At 32.0% G+C, this 17,577-nt stretch overlaps 1 protein-coding gene across 3 annotated transcripts in view; it reads left to right on the top strand.

Annotated features, from left to right (window-relative positions):
- The window catches only part of LOC132742230 (guanylate-binding protein 2-like), a 52,514-nt gene that overhangs the window by 24,400 nt on the left and 10,537 nt on the right, over window positions 1–17,577 (top strand). For all 3 annotated transcript variants that reach the window (XM_060730566.1, XM_060730567.1, XM_060730568.1), the window contains exons 5-7: window positions 10,877–11,004; window positions 11,801–11,910; window positions 14,652–15,049. In XM_060730566.1, the coding sequence (XP_060586549.1) occupies window positions 10,877–11,004; window positions 11,801–11,910; window positions 14,652–15,049 (636 nt within the window). The remainder of the gene's footprint in view (window positions 1–10,876; window positions 11,005–11,800; window positions 11,911–14,651; window positions 15,050–17,577) is intronic.

Below are 17,577 nucleotides of genomic sequence, written 5' to 3'. Positions count from 1 at the left end.
AAAAAATGGGAAGGTGTAAAAAAGAGTGGTCATACCCATGTATTATTAACGCATGTTTAAAGTTTGTCATTAAGTTTTAATAAAGGTTAATGATTTTAATGTTTGTGGTAAAGTGTACGTATTATAATTTTAAAAAGGACCATTTCTTAAGATGGTATTCAACCTTATATTGAATAATTGCAATTTCTTTTTCTATAGTAATTCTAAGTTTTAGATATGGCAGGAAATGTTTGAAAGACGGTAACTTTTGTCTATTTTTCTGTTAAAAAATATAAGATTTCATTAGAATGAAATTTATTATATCACTTTTAGAACTGTTTTGCAAAATACCAAAACTTATGATTTTTAAATTGAAAACAATAGGTAACCCGTTTAAATTTTAAAAAAATCCTAGTCCATTTCACATTACTTGAACATGATGACATTCCCAGAATAGATGATCCATACTTTCAGGCTGTTTATTACAAAAATCACACACATTTGTACTTAATAATTTCATTTTTAATAGATATTTATTTGTTGGAATTATTCGCATTCAATATTTATACTGAAAAGTTTTTATTTTGGTATCAATAGTAGCTTTAAAAATTAGGCTATATACTGATTTCCATTTTATATCATTATTAATTTCTTAAAACATTTGCCCATTTAATTTCTGATTTGATTTTTGCTTTTGGTTTAATCCGCATTTGCTTTGTATATAGTAATTTATTTGGTGCTTTACTATCTCTGATCTCATTAACTAAGGTTTTTACCGTGATATACAAAATATTTTTATCTCTAAGATTTTGTTTTATATTATACAATTATTGATAGTGAGCCAATGAATATGATGTGATATTCACCGGCAGATGACATATTGACCGAGGCGATAGCCGAGGTCAATATGACTTTCTGCCGGTGAATATCACATCATATTCAATGGTTCACTAGTCAATAATTGTTTTATTATATGAATACGCTAAGAAATAAAAAAAAATCACAAAAAGTACAACCTAATATACATGTTAAAATTTTGCCTCGTTGAAGCGCGGGAAAAAAGACGCACGTGTTAGGCGTGCAACGACTTCGCGAACGCTGCGCATACAAAGTAATTCAAGTTTATACTCAACATTGCGGTGTAGCCTTTAAGTAAAATGGTAATGTATTGATATTTTAATCGAGAAATATGTCATAAAGAACAAAAAGCAACAATTATTTTTAAGTAACACGCGTATTTAACAGTCTACGGTGTATGATCATTGAATATGAGTCTCAATCTATTTTTAGACTGGGAAAATCCAATTCAGCCAGTGAATATGATACTACACCTAGTAAATATGATTTTATAAAAAGTTCTGTTGACTACTGTTTGGACCAATGATATTGCACATATATTTAGATCATATAATAATAGAATTTATACTTGTGGTGATTTGGTAGAACTTTAGAAATGCATTATTTCCTAGATTATACAATTCTTTAAAATGCTCAAAAGAGTAGAAGTCTTTTTTCTGTAGTCAAAAATATTTTCTATATATTTAAAACCTTTGTCATACCAATCTTTCATATAAAAAGGTTACTTCCATTCCTTATCTTAGAATTATTCCATATTACTTGCTTTCCAGCTGTTTCATTTGATTTGTCGTTTTTGATGCTTTGCCATGCAATAAGAATGTCTTTAAGAAAAACATTGTGCTTACAAACATTTTTGATAACTTGAGTATTTATTTCACATTCAAATGTGCTTTCTACTACTTTTACCAATGTTTTTTTATATATATATTACATTCCAAAACACACCCTCGTCATTTGAAAGGGCTCTTTTGACCCAGCATGCTTTGATTGAATTTAAAAAACAACTAATATTAATCATTTTAAGCCCCCCCCCCCATTTTTGTATTCTAATTCTAATGTATCTCTTTTAAGTTTTTCTGGTTTGTTATTCCATATAAAATTATACATGTCTTTTGTTATTTTTTTTAACATATCATTATGGAGCAGAATTTGGGTATATATTCGCTGTTTATCTTTCAATTTCTATTTATCTAATTTATATTTGTATTTATTAAATTCTTATCTATAATCATATAAATTTGATTTGATTTAAACAAGTTTAATTGCTACTTTTAATTGACAGTTAAACATTTGTATTTTGATACTGCAGAATGTAAGGATCAATTATTTATACTTCTTGTTTAAACTACGTGATTAGATATTATGTTGCATACTTCTCACCTTTCAATTTGAATAATTTAGTTTTAACTTATGATCTTGAACGTCCTTTCTTTAAGAATACATAGTGGGTTACATAACACTGAAATAAAATCTATACGAATGCACCTAGAAGAATACGAACTGCAATAACACGAATACGAAATTACATTTGAAATTTAAATTTATACATCTGGCCGGGAACCAATATTTCCGTACAAGTCCGTAATTTCTGACGGTGTAACCGTTGAAATATTGACTCCAAAAAAATCCACGAAATCCAGGGTAGCACTCCACAGTTAATATCAAGTTCCTGCCGTCAATGTCCTACAAGCAATATGTCTTATTATTTTGATACCAATCTACACAACCTGGAAAAAGAAAACACATTTAGTTGAGAACATATGACATAATATTGCAAATCTACAAAGAAATCACCCCATCTGCAATAGGCAGGCAGTCAAAAAAGTTGCAATTCATTCCGTTGAAGCCCAAAATCTACAGTGGCTCGAGACCCAAAACACACATTTCGTCCCTCTGGCAAAAAATACCTGCAAATATACAGGCTAAAGGAACACCGTCTCTGCTTTAGCAACTCCCTATACATGCAAAATATCACAAAGAAACTGGTGCTCAACCTTGTAGATATTTTGCTACTGCTAAAAGTTTGTACCCCCTATAAAATGACTTGTTTTTACCGTGCATGCTGTTTAAAAGCAATGTTTACAAAAAAAGCGGCCTTGACATCTATAATCAACAGCATGTGATTTCTGGCCATGTTTTCGAATTCGCCAGTGATCATATTAGATGTCACAAAAACAAATTTCATGATGAAAAATGCACTTTAAAGACAACCAATCATTTTACCTTTTCCCTTATTTAGACGTGTTTCGACGGCTTCCCCCCCCCCCTTTTTGAGGCCTCAAACAGTGAAAAAATGCCTTATTTACGCCCCCAACACTGTTTTTCATTTGAGAAATGTTGTTAAAAAAAGTAAATAGTACATCAGGGGGTTGCCAGAAGGGGAATGTGTCCACTTCTGCTTGAGGGGTTGAAGGGGTCGGAAGTCCCCTTCATCGTCAAGAAAATTTTGAACACTTGACAGGCTAAAAATGGCCTCAGGTCAATCTGAGCGTAATTAGTAACCGACGCTGAAAAGCCTTTTACTCTATCTTAATTCATTGAGAAGTGATTTTTTCGCAATTTTGTGACGTCTCCCGTTGCCATGGTAACAGAAAATTAACGATTGAGCATGCTGTTACAGAGGCTATGGTCCAGTCAACATTTGTGCTCAGTTTCATCAGTATTTAAGCATTTTTCATAGTTTTATAGCAGTTTGAACTTGTAACAAGAGGCTTTTCAATAAAACGGCCATTTTTCACAATATGCTCATGGGATAAAAGGTTAAATCCAGAATATTCACTTTATCCAAGAAATCCTCCCTGGCCATTCGAAGCTGTGGCTTACATTACTGTGGTGTGCTACCTAAAAACTTGGGTTATCTCCTGTCACTAAGATTTTGCGCTAGAATTTTAGGTTTGGTACCCAGCTAGGACACCAAAAGCAAATATTAATCACGTGGTTTCTAGTTTTTATTTGTTCTGCTGTTCTTCTTAATGAAATGAGTCAGTTTTATTTCGCTAAAGGTTGTTTAATGTAAATAATTTCATAAAGTTAGAATATGGATCAATCTCTATAACAACAATTATTATAGCCTCTACACACAAACTTATTTTCAGTGTAAATCGAATGGGAGTTGCACAAATACATTTGTAAGAAACAAGCTTTCTTTCAAATAAGTAGAAAAAGCACATGTTTAAAACAAAAAGTAATTTATTGGTGTCTAATATTAAATTCAACGAATTAAGATGAAGTACTTGCATTGGCTTTAGGATATTACAACTTACTATAAACATAGTAAGAAAGAATAAATAAATATTTTAGTAAAGAACTTTGATTTACTCACAGATGAATTTAATTTGTAGGAATATGATTTTAACTTAAGCAAATAAAAACAACAAGTAGTCAAATGAATAAATACCCACATTCTGCTCCATATATCATCAGACGGGTTTGGCAAAACAGTAAAAGGATAAATAAGTTTTGTTATTGCAAAAGTTTTTATTACTGTGATTTTTCCTAAAAAAAAAAGTCATTTTTCTGTGTTCCCATTGTTTTAGACAATTTTTGAAACTATTAAGTTTTGGTTGTAAATTAAGGTACGGTACAAGCCCATTTTTTTTCAATGAGCCAAAAATATGTTAGGTCATACAAATACATATATATGAAACATGAATGTCTACATCAAAGTACTTAGCATTATATAGCATGCCCCTTTTGTCCATATGGGTTCGGAAAATTGTCCGGCTTAAAATTTGATCTGACGCAAAACTGCGGAATATCTATGATAATTTGATTATTTAAATAGTTAGTGTGGGACCCTGACAAAACACTCATTCCAAATATCATAGGGCAGAAAAATACTTTGCATTTTACGAAATTAAAGAAATCCACTTGTATCACAACCAGCGTTCTGCTCAAAATTTGATAATTTTAACAACCTTTTGCAAGGAACATATATTTCAAACTTAATTCTATAGGCTAGGCATTTTAGCCAAAAATAAGACCCAACCTCAAAAAAAATTCTTTCAGAAAAGATATTAGCATACTTGTTATCAACTATATATGTGTTGCTACAGGAAAAAAGTCCTCAACAAATTTCGTAGTATAAAATGCTAAAAATGTCATGTATTGTAATCATGTGAGTTGTCAATTAGAAAAATCTGTGAAATTAAAAACCCTGGTTACTCTACGCAAATATAGTCATTAACAAAGTAATACATTAATACACAAACATGTTTTTATTTAAACCAAAATTAATAACATTCAAAAAAGTCGCAACCCTGCATAATCTATACATTAATTACCATTCAGACTGGTATAAAACATTTCCCAAACCACTAATGATAAAATCTTCTTTTTTTACTGTAAGTCAGATTCATTTAAATATTCTCGTAATTTAGCTCTACCAAGAAACGTAATTGCATGAATCTTTCTAAATTGAAATTATTATTTAAAATTTCAACGCATTTTACACAAATAATCATGATTAATGCTGTTTGTGTTTTGTTTTGTTTTTTATCCATGGACCCAATTTTTATCAATTGATCCCTCCGATCTACAGCTAAAAATAAATTCGGAAGCACGATTTCCTTTCGATTTCTATTATGTAAGGTCATAAATTGGTCCCCCTTTCGGTGAATCGCAGCATGTCATATTAATGAATGAGAACGGGAACAAAGCTATAAATAGATATGACCTAAACATTGAAAAAGTCCGAAAATGTATTTATAGAAGTAGTTTCAACTGGAGAGTTTTGCAGAATAAAATGCAAACATATTCAACCATAAATTGTACCATTTATAACTCATCAAAAAAAATTAGTTAATTAATAGCTCCCCTGATAATTTAAATCGACCCTGGTGTCCCGAATTGTTGCTATTAGAAGTTGATTCCATTTTGTTTGAAGGCATTCGGTATTATGGTGGTTTGATTTGCTGAATACTGCGACATTTAAACAACAGAAACTTTCGTCGAGGTGTTATGGGTTTATTGATAGGATTGTAAACACAATGGTGAGTCAGACGAGGATTTTGAAGCAATTCTACAAAATAGTAGCTTCATCTCCCAATAAATCATTAACAATAGCTCTTTATTTATAACCTATGTCAAGTAGCTTTTATATCTTTGACTCGCATGTACATGATGTTAGTGAATTTCCTCATACCCTATGACACCTGTCTAAAATAAAGGTAACAGTCTTCCATTGATAAATAATGTATCAATACATCAACATGCCATGCAAATTTATTTATGATTTTTAATGTACCATTGTTTTTGTTAACGCGTAAAACAAAAAAATCATGAATTTGGTCTTATAGAAATTAATCCAAAATTTTCATTCCAACGTGTGTCCTACTTTCAGTATTTATCTGAGACTTAAAATATAGCTACTGTATCTTGAGTCCAAGGCATCAAAAGAAACCATTTTTCTTAATTTGATAGACAAAAATGCCTGTTATAATATTAGTCGCTTTTGTTACTATTTTTATATGCTGTTTGTATATTTTCATATGCCCGAAAGAATTTCGGATAGAAGATTCCTATTGGTTTTTATGGTCACAACGACTCACAAGATCAAAGGTCAAGGTGAAATTTACCTTAAAACTGAAAACAGTTTCCGGAGCATACCTTAAGTTCCATTTGGCCTACAGTGTTCAAACTTCTTAGTATGATTGTCCATATTGGGTATAGACCCCTATTGATTTTGATACATAAGGTCAAAGGTCAATGTCCCTATAACCTTAAAACTGAAAATAGTTTCGGAACCATATCTAAAGTTCAATTTGGCCCATAGTGTTCAAACTTAATATGATGAAGTTTCATTTGGCCCAAAGTGTTCAAACTTAACGTATGATTTTCCATATTGGGTAGAAGACCCCTATTGATTTTTGGATCACAAGGTCAAAGGTCAAGGTCATAATTACTTTAAAAATGAAAACAGTTTCGGGATCATAACTAAAGGTCTATTAGGCCCATAATATTCAAACTTCATAAGATGATTGTCCATATTGTGTAAAACACTCCTATTGATTTTGGGGTCACAACGTTAAAGGTCAAGGTCATTATTACTTTAAAACTGAAAACAGTTTCCAGAACATAACTAGAGTTCCATTTGGCCCACAGTGTTCAGACCTAATAGGATGATTGTCCACATTGAGTAGAATACCCCTATTGATTTTGGGGTCACAAAATAAAAATTCAAGGTCGCTATTACCTCAAAACTGAAAACAGTTTCCGGAGCTTAACTTAAGTTCCATTTGGCCCACAATATTTTAACTTCATAGGAGGATTGCTATTTGAAAGAAGTAATACTTTATTTTATTCCCATGTCTTACAAATGCTTTATCCTTACTAAAAATACTTTCGGGCATATAATGCTCCGCATAGCGGTGCTCTTGTTTACAATAATAAACACAGAATTTGTTCAATTTGACTACTGTTTTGTATGTTCCAAGGAAAATACATTTAATATTTTTATATTTATCAAGCCGACCAAAGTTCATGATGAACAATGTCTTTCGACAACTGCCCATTCATCTATGATATGCATGCACAATTCACTGATAAATTCCAATTAACCATTGAAAACTTTAAAAGAATATCTGTTCATCAGAATGATGTCTACTAGTTCATCGTCACTTTCTTGCTTGGACACCATTTGGTGCTTTGCATCAATGCCTTTCTTTCTTAATATGCATGATATACCATTCGGCGCGAACCAGTAACATTTTAAAAAATGAAGTCAATTTGGCTTATTTACATGTGGATTTTAATATTTCTTACAATGATTAGTTGTTGATATTTGTAGAAAGTGAGAGGCATTATAAGTGAAAAAGAAAAGCTTTGATATTTTTTATCATCTAATATTACTGACTACAGTATTGCAACAAACTGAACAATGTTGCCATGTCACATTACATTTACAAGTCTTATAAGTCTTGTTTGTATTGGAATTACTTTCCTTACTAGGTAGGCATCAGTGAAAGCATGTTTTTAAATTTAATATCTGGCCCCTCTCTGGACAGTGCATACGATAAGTATAATTATGCAAATCTAAATTATTTACAAAACACCCGGAATAATGTACACTAGTCCTTAATCTAAATAGAAAATGACCTGTGCGCAGCGATAATTTGGTAATGTATCTGTAATGAGCGCATTTTTGCGCGGAGCTTCTCAATTGCTGCATTGCAGTAATATTTGTACTTGTATACATTGTATTTGCATTTCGGTTCGCAAAGGGATTTTACCAATGTTAAAATACCAAAAAAAAATTGTATATATATTTTAAAATAGAATGAATCTTCTAAATCTCGGATGCATTTTTGGTCAAATACTTGGCTTTTAATTCAACTAGATTCTAAAACAAAATCAGTTATTTTTCCAAGGAAATTGTCTAAACCGTCACATACAACTATCAGGTATAAATTTACAAGCAACAGCTCAGGTCGTATCACACGGGAAATGAGAATCGCTAGAAAGTAGAAGAAACAAACACACATTAATCTTATTGTATAAAATGACAAACCACATATCATATTCTTATGTTTTAAATCTTCTAACTTCTACCCAACAAAGTACATATAACCTCAGACAATATTGACTTAACTCCAATTCCAACCAGAACAAAATACTCAAAATCATTTCTACCCTCTACCCTCTACCATTTGTACCTGGAATTCTCTTCCTGAAACACTCAGATCTAGTACAACTGTAAGCTCGTTCAAGTCAGATTATCAAAACACCACAGTCTTATTATAATACAGGCACACGTATCATTGAATGAGGATTTGTTCCGGATGTCTATTATGGATAGCTACAGTAAATAACTTTCTTCAAGTTAACTAGGTTCTCTTTTCATGATTACAAAATCCTTTTTCAAGATGTCCAAAAATTGATTAATTTCTCAATCGGAGCGATTTTGTAAGAAATAATATCAGTGTGAATTGGCCTCTCAGGACGCTCATATTCCTTAACATGTTTATCTTAGGTATTCATATACATTTAATCATATTATATTTCTCCTTATAAATCTTCTTTTATGCCAACCTTTCTCCATGAGTTACTTTAGTTGTACATTCAAGGAACTTACATGTAACTGCAACATTTTTGTATCATTATTTGAAAATTTTCCTTTTCTCGTTTTACTTGTTTTCCAATCCAGTCTGAATTACTCCTGTGAACGTTACCTTTACCTTGTTGGTCTGTATTGTTGATTGTCTTACTTTGCTGTGAAATGTTTGTAAATGTTGTTTAATGTACACTTTATTGACTAAATAAAGTTTAAACCAACATGACGTGATACAGGTCCGTTTAGTTTTTGGAGTCTTTGTACAATCATACTTTTACAAACCTGGACAAAATTGATGCTCAAGTTATTAAATATGAATAAAATATGACAACAAAAAATAAATCCACAACCGAACCACCAGGTACACAACTTCACATCCCGAGCAACATTTCTGTAAAGTTTAATGACCATATGTTAAATACTTTTTGAGCTACGTGCGATAAAAATGTAAAATTGCAAATATTTACTAAGTCAGAGACATATCTTCACTCAAACACCAAGGTGCACAACTACAAATGCTGATCAGCATTTGTGTAAAGTTTCATGACTATATGTCCCATATGTTTGAGCTGCGTGCGACGCTAGTTGAAAATTGTAAATTTTACTAAGTCAAGGGCAATAACTCTACAGTAAATAAATAAATAAACGAATAAATCAAAACGCAAACACCCAGGATCCCAAATGAACATACTGGCCAATATACGAGTGCCTGTCAAGTTTCATGACTATTTGTCAATAACTTTTTGACCTACGTGCGACACAACATGAGAACGGGCGGACAGAATAACAAGGGTAAATCTAAATGCACCCTCTATAGTGGGAGCAGGAAAATGTAATCCGTTTCTAGAACAATTATTTCAAAGGTTCTTATGAGCGTATCCGCGATGTTGCCTTGGCATTCAAACAAAGGTTGTAACCTAAAACTTATAATGCGTAATAAATTCTCAGGTTCTTGTCTGGAAGTTAATGTTTGAACGAGATTACAAAATTCTTGTTTAAGTCTGGAAATGTGCATGAAATAAAACATTAAGGTTTTAGTCTTGCATTGTGCGGAATAAACAATTAGGTTTTATCCTGAAATTAGATGTATGAACACATTTACGTTAATAGATTATTGTTTCTGCAACATTTCATCATTTTTATGCTTAAATGTTGAATTCTGCTTAAGCAGGACCTAGGTTGATGGGTTCTTCCAGTTTCCAGTACTGGTCAAAAAACAGGCTCAATCAAATTGAGTCTGCAATATTTTCAATATTTTGCTGTTTTAGGCGTTCTATAAGGACCTTTTTTTCTATTTTAATCAATAAATTCCTTTATTATATCATACTTTATGACCATACGCAGCTCATCATGTTTAAAATTTGTCGCATTAAATGATTTCGCCGTGTGGACACATATACAGATGGTTTCAAAATAACTAGATTCTAAATTAAATACTGGAGCGTCCGTGGCCAAGTGGTTAAGGTCGTTTACTTCAAACCACTTGCCCCTCACCGCTGTGGGTTCGAATCCCGACAGGGACTTTGGATTTTTTCATCCAGGAAACTTACGGAACGTCGGTGGTTTTACTCAGGTGCCCGTTCGTGCCTGAAATAATGCACGGAAAGGCACTAGAGGTCTTCCTCCACCAGTGAAGCTGGTACGTCACGATCTGACCTATACTATGTCGATGTGACGTAAAACCCAATTAAAAAATAATAAGATACTAATTTACTGGGTTAAAATAGGTATGTACTTTACCTGTTGCTAGGTTATGTACGGTGACATGCATTAACCTAAGTTTATCTATTAACATGCTTTTATTAACCAAGCCTTCAGCATTTCCGTTAAGCGATGTTCAAGTTATTTGAACTATCAAGCTACTGATATAAGCATTGAGTATACATAATGGAAGTTATCTTAAAATTGGAAAATATCTTTAAAGAAATCATCCATACTTGATTATTTATCACTTTAATTATCACGGTGGCAATATTTTTTCAATTTCAGGCTTTTCACTTGGAAATTCTGTACAATCTCACACGAAAGGAATATGGGCATTTTGCTGCATACACCCTTTAGTCGATCAACAAGTCATAATGTACTTGGACACAGAAGGTCTAGCAGATGTAAAAAAGGTAGAGCAATTTGTGTATTACTGAACAGAACACATGCTTTATTTGGAATGAAACAGAACATAATTTACAAATGTAATAACATGAAAACAGAATCAATAAAGTAAACAAAATCAAATCAAATTGATATAAACAATTAAAAGTAATATTATGTACTGCATTTAATCTTTAAATTTATTTTTTTGCAATAGTTTGAGAAAAACAAGTTTATGCATTCGCACAAAACTTCGTGTTCTAAGTGAATTACTGTTAAAGTGATATATCATTGCTTTCTTAAAACTCTGTTTATTTGGTTTGTTTTACAGTCTATGACATCAGTTACATGTACGTGAACATATGGTATTAAAGTTAAAAAAAATCTAGAAAAAAAGTGAGATCCCTCGGAAGCATTAATCACAACAAAATTACAAGAAAATTGCAGACTCGGTTTTTAAATGTGTCTTTTGACTACTGTGTCACATTGAAGGTTCCATGATAACCGCCGTATGAACACATCCGCGGATGTTTCTAAATTCACAATTTCACCATTTTTGTGTTTAAATGTTGAATTCTGCTTAAGCCGGTGCTAAGGGGCGTGGACGGTAACTTGCACTTTCCAGTACCGTCCATGAACAGGCTCAATCAAACCGAACATGCAACATTTTACAATTTTGCCGTGTTGAGCTTTTTTTAGGGATTTTGTTGTTCTCTATTTGATTGATAAAGACAAATTAGGACTTTTCTTTCATTTAAGACGTAAAAACAACTGTTGTTGTAAGGGTTGTAACTGTATTTTTTTCAAATCAGTTTCGTTTTGTAGGGAAACAGTGACCATGACAACAGAATCTTCAGCCTAGCTGTCCTGATGAGTAGTACATTAATATACAATGCAAAGGATGTTTTCAATGCAGATGATATGCAGAAACTAACGTATCCTTTTATGGAAAATTATCCAAATTCCTTATGTAACAAAAAAAATTGTACATTTTTGTCAAAATCTAGGGTCAGAAATTTTATTTTAAAATAAACACTTCCAAAAAATCAGCTACGAAAAAACTGAAAACGAATACATGAATTCGAAAAAAATTAAAGAAAATAAGAAAAAGATTCTTTGGAAGCGTACACCTATCCCGTTGGTTCTTGTTTGTTTAACACTTGTTCATTGCTATTAACCTTTGAAACGGTAATGACCGAGAACGTTTACACCTGTTTCACACACATTAGTAGTTGTCACGTCACATCGCTCAATTAGTGGACGGATGAATGTTTGATTTTTTTAATCAATATGACCAAAAGTAATGTTGTACACTTTAGGACAAGTCTATGCAAAAATCTCAGTTTGTTTTTAAATGCAATGATGAGGTACTTCAATAAACTCGAAAGTATATCTTGGTCTGACGCTTAATGAATTTTTAGATTATAAAGTGACTGCTAAGTTTGTGTCACAATCAGCAGGAAGGCCTTTAGGATTACTTACTCAAAATTCAAGGCAATAGGTGGTATGCCATTTCATGTTTACATAAAATTATTCGGCCAGTCATTGCATATGGTGCAGGCATTTGGGGCACTAGACAGTTCAGTTGTATAGATGCAATACAAAACAGGGCCATGCGTTTTTTCATGGGAACTGGTAAAAAAACACCTAACCTTGCTGTTGCAGGTGACATAGACTAGGAGCCAACTTTTTCTAGACAACTAAAATGTGTCGTGAACTTGTGTTGTAGATTTTCAAAAATGCTAGACAGAAGAATAAATAAAATGGTGTACAATCATTGTAAATATTTATCTTGTATGCATTGTAATAACTGGTATTTTACAGTAAACGAGTTGTTCAAAAAATATCACTGTAGTGAATATATTGATGTAGAAAATGTACATTTATATAAGCAGACTTTATTAGAGAAATTCGAGAAATTGCAAGTAAACTATTTCAACCAGTATCTAGATAATTGGGTTGAATCTTTACATGGGTTATATAGTTTGCATGGGTCAGGAGGTAATAAATTGAGAACATACAGAAATTTCAAATTTGAGTTTGAAACTGAGAACTATATCAAAGTACTGCTTCCATATAAGCATAGATCAGCACTTGCAAAATTTCGGTGTGGAGTCGCTCCAATTAGACTAGAAACTGGTCGCTATGAAAGACTAGCAGTCAATGATAGAATATGTCTATTGTGTAACACAGAAGTAGAAAATAATTCATGTTCTTTTGAAATGTCCACAATATGTAGATATCAGACAAAATTTGTTAGACAAAGCAACGTATATTAATAATGGGTTTCCTATGTTAAATGATGTTAGCAAGCGTATTTTTTACTTTCCAATGATAGTATTGTTGCAAAATCCTGCTACCTTATTTTAGAAAAACGTGCAAAATGCTTGTATTATGATTAGGTATATATATATATAGTTTTATATGGTTTTAAGACTTTTTTATTAATGAAAATTGTCTCAAAAAAGGCCTTTTTAGTGATATCACTTTTTTTAAAGAATTTAAGATCTAAGCTGTTTTAAAGATATTTTAAAGTGTAAAGAATTCAACATCTTAGCTGTTTTACAGTATTGCAACAAATTAAAGTTCTTATCTAAAAGTTAAGTAATATTATCAGTCAAACAACTACTCAGATATGTATTTTATTTGATCTTACTGGACTGCTCATATATGACTATGTAAAATACCTATCTGTGTAAGATTTAATCTGATCTAACCTTTTAAATGTGGATTGTATTTTATAATACTTGTAACATGTTTGTAACAACATACACATAGTCTCTTATAATTCTTTATAAGAATGACCATTTACATGTATTTTAAGTTTTATTCAATGTATATTTGTATTATATGTACATGTAATGGATGAGACTTAAATAAACTAATAAACTAAAACAATTGACAAATTAGGCGAATCTATCACAAACTTCTCAGGCTGTTTTTCGTTAAGGTTTTTTCAACTCAAGACTTTATGTTCATTCTTAAAAATTTGATTGAATAATAATAATAATAATAATAATAATTACAGAAATAAATTATTTTTGCTTTATTCGACGAGCTTTTGGTACTGTTTGACGAAATGATCTTTCAATCAATTTGGTAATTATATTAATTATATCATTAATGTTAAATGTGTTAACTTTATTGAAAACATGTATAATAATATTAAATCATGTGTTAAATCAGATTCAATTCAATTTATTTCCGTGTAATATTGGAACAAGGTGATATAGAGACATTTTTGAAATTGTTTATCTTAGTTTATATACTACAGATAATATCGTAATTTTAGCTAACAGTTAAAATGAAATACAAATTACAAAACGTTTTTTAATGTAAAGAATATTGTGCTACTTGGAAGCTAGCTGTACATGAAATAAATATTAAAAAAAAACGTTCTTTAAAGAAGAATGCCTCCAATATCACTTAACATTTAAAAAAAACTAACAGTAAGGAATAGTGCAGAAGTTTAGGTACTTTGTCCACTTGAGATATTGGTCATTCTAAATGTATTTAGATAAAACGGTACCGAACTTGATGATAATGAGGATAAGTATCAACACAAGCATGCCTTATTAATTTTTTTTGTATTTGATATCTAAAAACTTTAACCTTTTTGAGTTTGTAGTCATTTTATGATAATTTTAGAAAAAAAAATTTCTTAACAAGTCGCGAGATTTATAGCACAGTTGTCAGATAATATCAAAGCATTTGGTGATACCGAAAAAGATAAAGCAGTTGATAAAGCAGTATTAATGTACGTTTCTCCAATATTCGTTTTATGCTTGAGAGATCACTTTCTCGAGATGGACAAAACCGCTGATGAATACTTTGAAGACTGTTTGTCAGTCGGTGAAAACAACGAGATTGCAGAATGCATAAAACAGTATTTTCCACGACGAAGATGCTTTACTATTGAACAACCAGCCATGGGGAAAACTCTTCGACAGTTGAGCGAAACAAATGATTCGGAGCTCAGCAAGACGTTCATAAGTGATGTCAAGAAATTGAAGGATTACATTGAACGTTGCGGTGCAAAGCATGTCGTATCCAATAGACCAATAGATGGATTAGGTAACTCAAGAAGTGTAATGAATGATAATACCACAATAATAATACAATGACGAACAAAAATTATTATTTTAAAAACAAAAAAACACAAGAACAAGTTTATTTCATTATTTAATCACATGCGATGTTTTTGTTACAGATAGATGGTTAACGCATAAAAGCATAGATCCCTTACCTGCCTTATTCTAATTATCAGAATAGTTGATTATAATAAGAATGTCACCAAAAGGTATTTGCTAACATAACAAAACAGAACAGAAAATTGTATCGGCATGAGATAAAAACCATACTTTGGTCATATAAATATATACATGTATAGAGGAACATACCAAAAATTCAACGATTAAGATTAAACAAATTTTAAGTTGTTTATTATATATATCTTTTTCAGAAAGCTAAATAAAAAAATCAAGCTAATTTGTAAAAAGATTTTATAGAATCTGTTGACATATAAGTAGCACACTTTTGAATTTATAGCCCTCTATAAAAGATACGGAATGAAAGTTTTGATTCTTAACTACCTATATTTAAGACAAACAAGTAAATGATCTTTAAACATATTCATATTACACTGAGTACACTATCGTTGTTGTCGGTCAGTAAAGTTTCATCGTCCAGTTTCAATGGCTAAAATAATCTTAATTTAGTTATCATAATTTTGAATTTAGTGTCCAAGTCCAACTGCTGGTATTTCGCTATTTCAAATATGTGTTTGATTTTAAAAAGCAATGGAATAAAGCTACACCACATATTTCGAACTGACTTGATAACTTATAATTTTTTACCTAAGAAACTTCTTTCAATACAGACAAAAAATCATAATCACGCCGCTATAAAAATTTGTTTGGTATTAAAAGTTTTTGCATAAATGAAGTGAAACAAAAAAACGCAATATGTAGTGGATTTCCCTTTTTGGAATCAAAGCCAACTTGGTTGTTTTATATTAAAGTTTCTTATCTTTTGTTACTGATATATTTGTTTTTGTTGTTGTTGCGAATTTTAGTCACCTACCCGTTTAACCGGAAGATACTCTAGGTTTACCCTTCGTCCGTTTGTCTGTCTGTCCGTTCGTCTGTCTGTTTGCTCTAACGGGACAGTTATAATGTTGCTAGAGGGACAATACTTTTTGATGTCGTTCATTCCTTAATGCTTTTAAGTGGCTATTTTCGTTTATGCGGCTAAAAAGAACAATAAAGTAGCCACATTATTACTGTCCCGTTAGAACGTCCGTCTGTCAGTCTGTCCGTCCGTCCACAAAATAGGATCCCGCGACAACGCAAAAAGTACTTGAAATATGGATAGATGGCAGTCTTGAGATTATGCACGTCTTTTTTCTTTCTTCCTTTGTTCAAAACGTTTGTTGCTATGGCAAATTTAAATAACTTTGCACAAATGATCAATATTATGAGACGATGTGCAGAGCACGATAATTGTGTTGCTACCCCAAGGTCACCATTATGGCACGATGTGCAGAACCCAACATCCAGGTTGCTTCCTCCAAGGTCAATGTTTAATGTAATTTTAGCCATATCTTTTTGACTTTATTAAAGATTGTAAATATTTTGGCACACATATTTACTATCATGATTCTATGTACTTGTAATTGTTTAAAAGTCAAAACGTACACATTCATGTCCGCTGCGGAAGGGGATTAGCTGTTTCTCAGACTACCTTGTTACAAATAGTCGCTGTTATATATTGACGTCGTATTCTAACGTTTATCGTGCAGTTCTCACCAAACTTTACGTGATAAACGCGCAATGTGATTGCTTTTACGTACTTGACGTCATGTTATGTTGTATGACGTCATTTATCCCTGAAGCGGCCATATTGTTTAATGCGTATGCGTTAAACAATATTGAAAAACAACAATCGTCAATAAAATTTTAAGTTTTTGAACAAAAAAACAATGCTAAGGTTACAAAAGACATAAGTGATCAGGCGATGAAGAAAACGGCTATGTACAAGTGGTATGCCTGATTTCGAGACCGCAAGCAAAACATCTATGACGACAAGCGCAATAAAAGTCCCAATATTGTAACGACACTGTGATGAAGGAGGTGCTCGACAATGATCGTCGCATTACAATTCGCCAAAAACACAAAATCAGATTTTAGTATCGGCATGATACACCGCATTATACACGAAGAGCTGAATACGAGACGCATGTATGCCAGATAAATTCCAAAAATGCTGACGGACGAACAAAAATTAGAAAGATGCGGTGTTGAGAAAAGTTTCTCAGACGATTTAAAGGGGAAGGGGAACATTTCTTGCTACGGATACTGACTCTTGATAAATCATGGATTAGCCAAAACGCCCCTGAAATGAAATTACAGACTTCTATGTAGAAAATCTTGATATTGCCTTCACTTAAGAAGTTTAAAGTTGGCCGATGACAAAGAAAAAGATGTTCATCGTATGTTTATCGTCTTCTTTGACGTCGACGGCGTGATACTGAGCCATGCGGTACCCCTGGGTCAGACGGTGACGGCGAAGTACTAGTATTATCCTAAGGTGAATAAATTTAT

This window comes from Ruditapes philippinarum, unplaced genomic scaffold, assembly GCF_026571515.1.
Source record: "Ruditapes philippinarum isolate M1 unplaced genomic scaffold, ASM2657151v2 ctg935_1_1_1_1, whole genome shotgun sequence".
Classification (NCBI taxonomy): Eukaryota; Metazoa; Mollusca; class Bivalvia; order Venerida; family Veneridae; genus Ruditapes; species Ruditapes philippinarum.
This window is presented reverse-complemented; position numbering and strand designations above follow the sequence as displayed.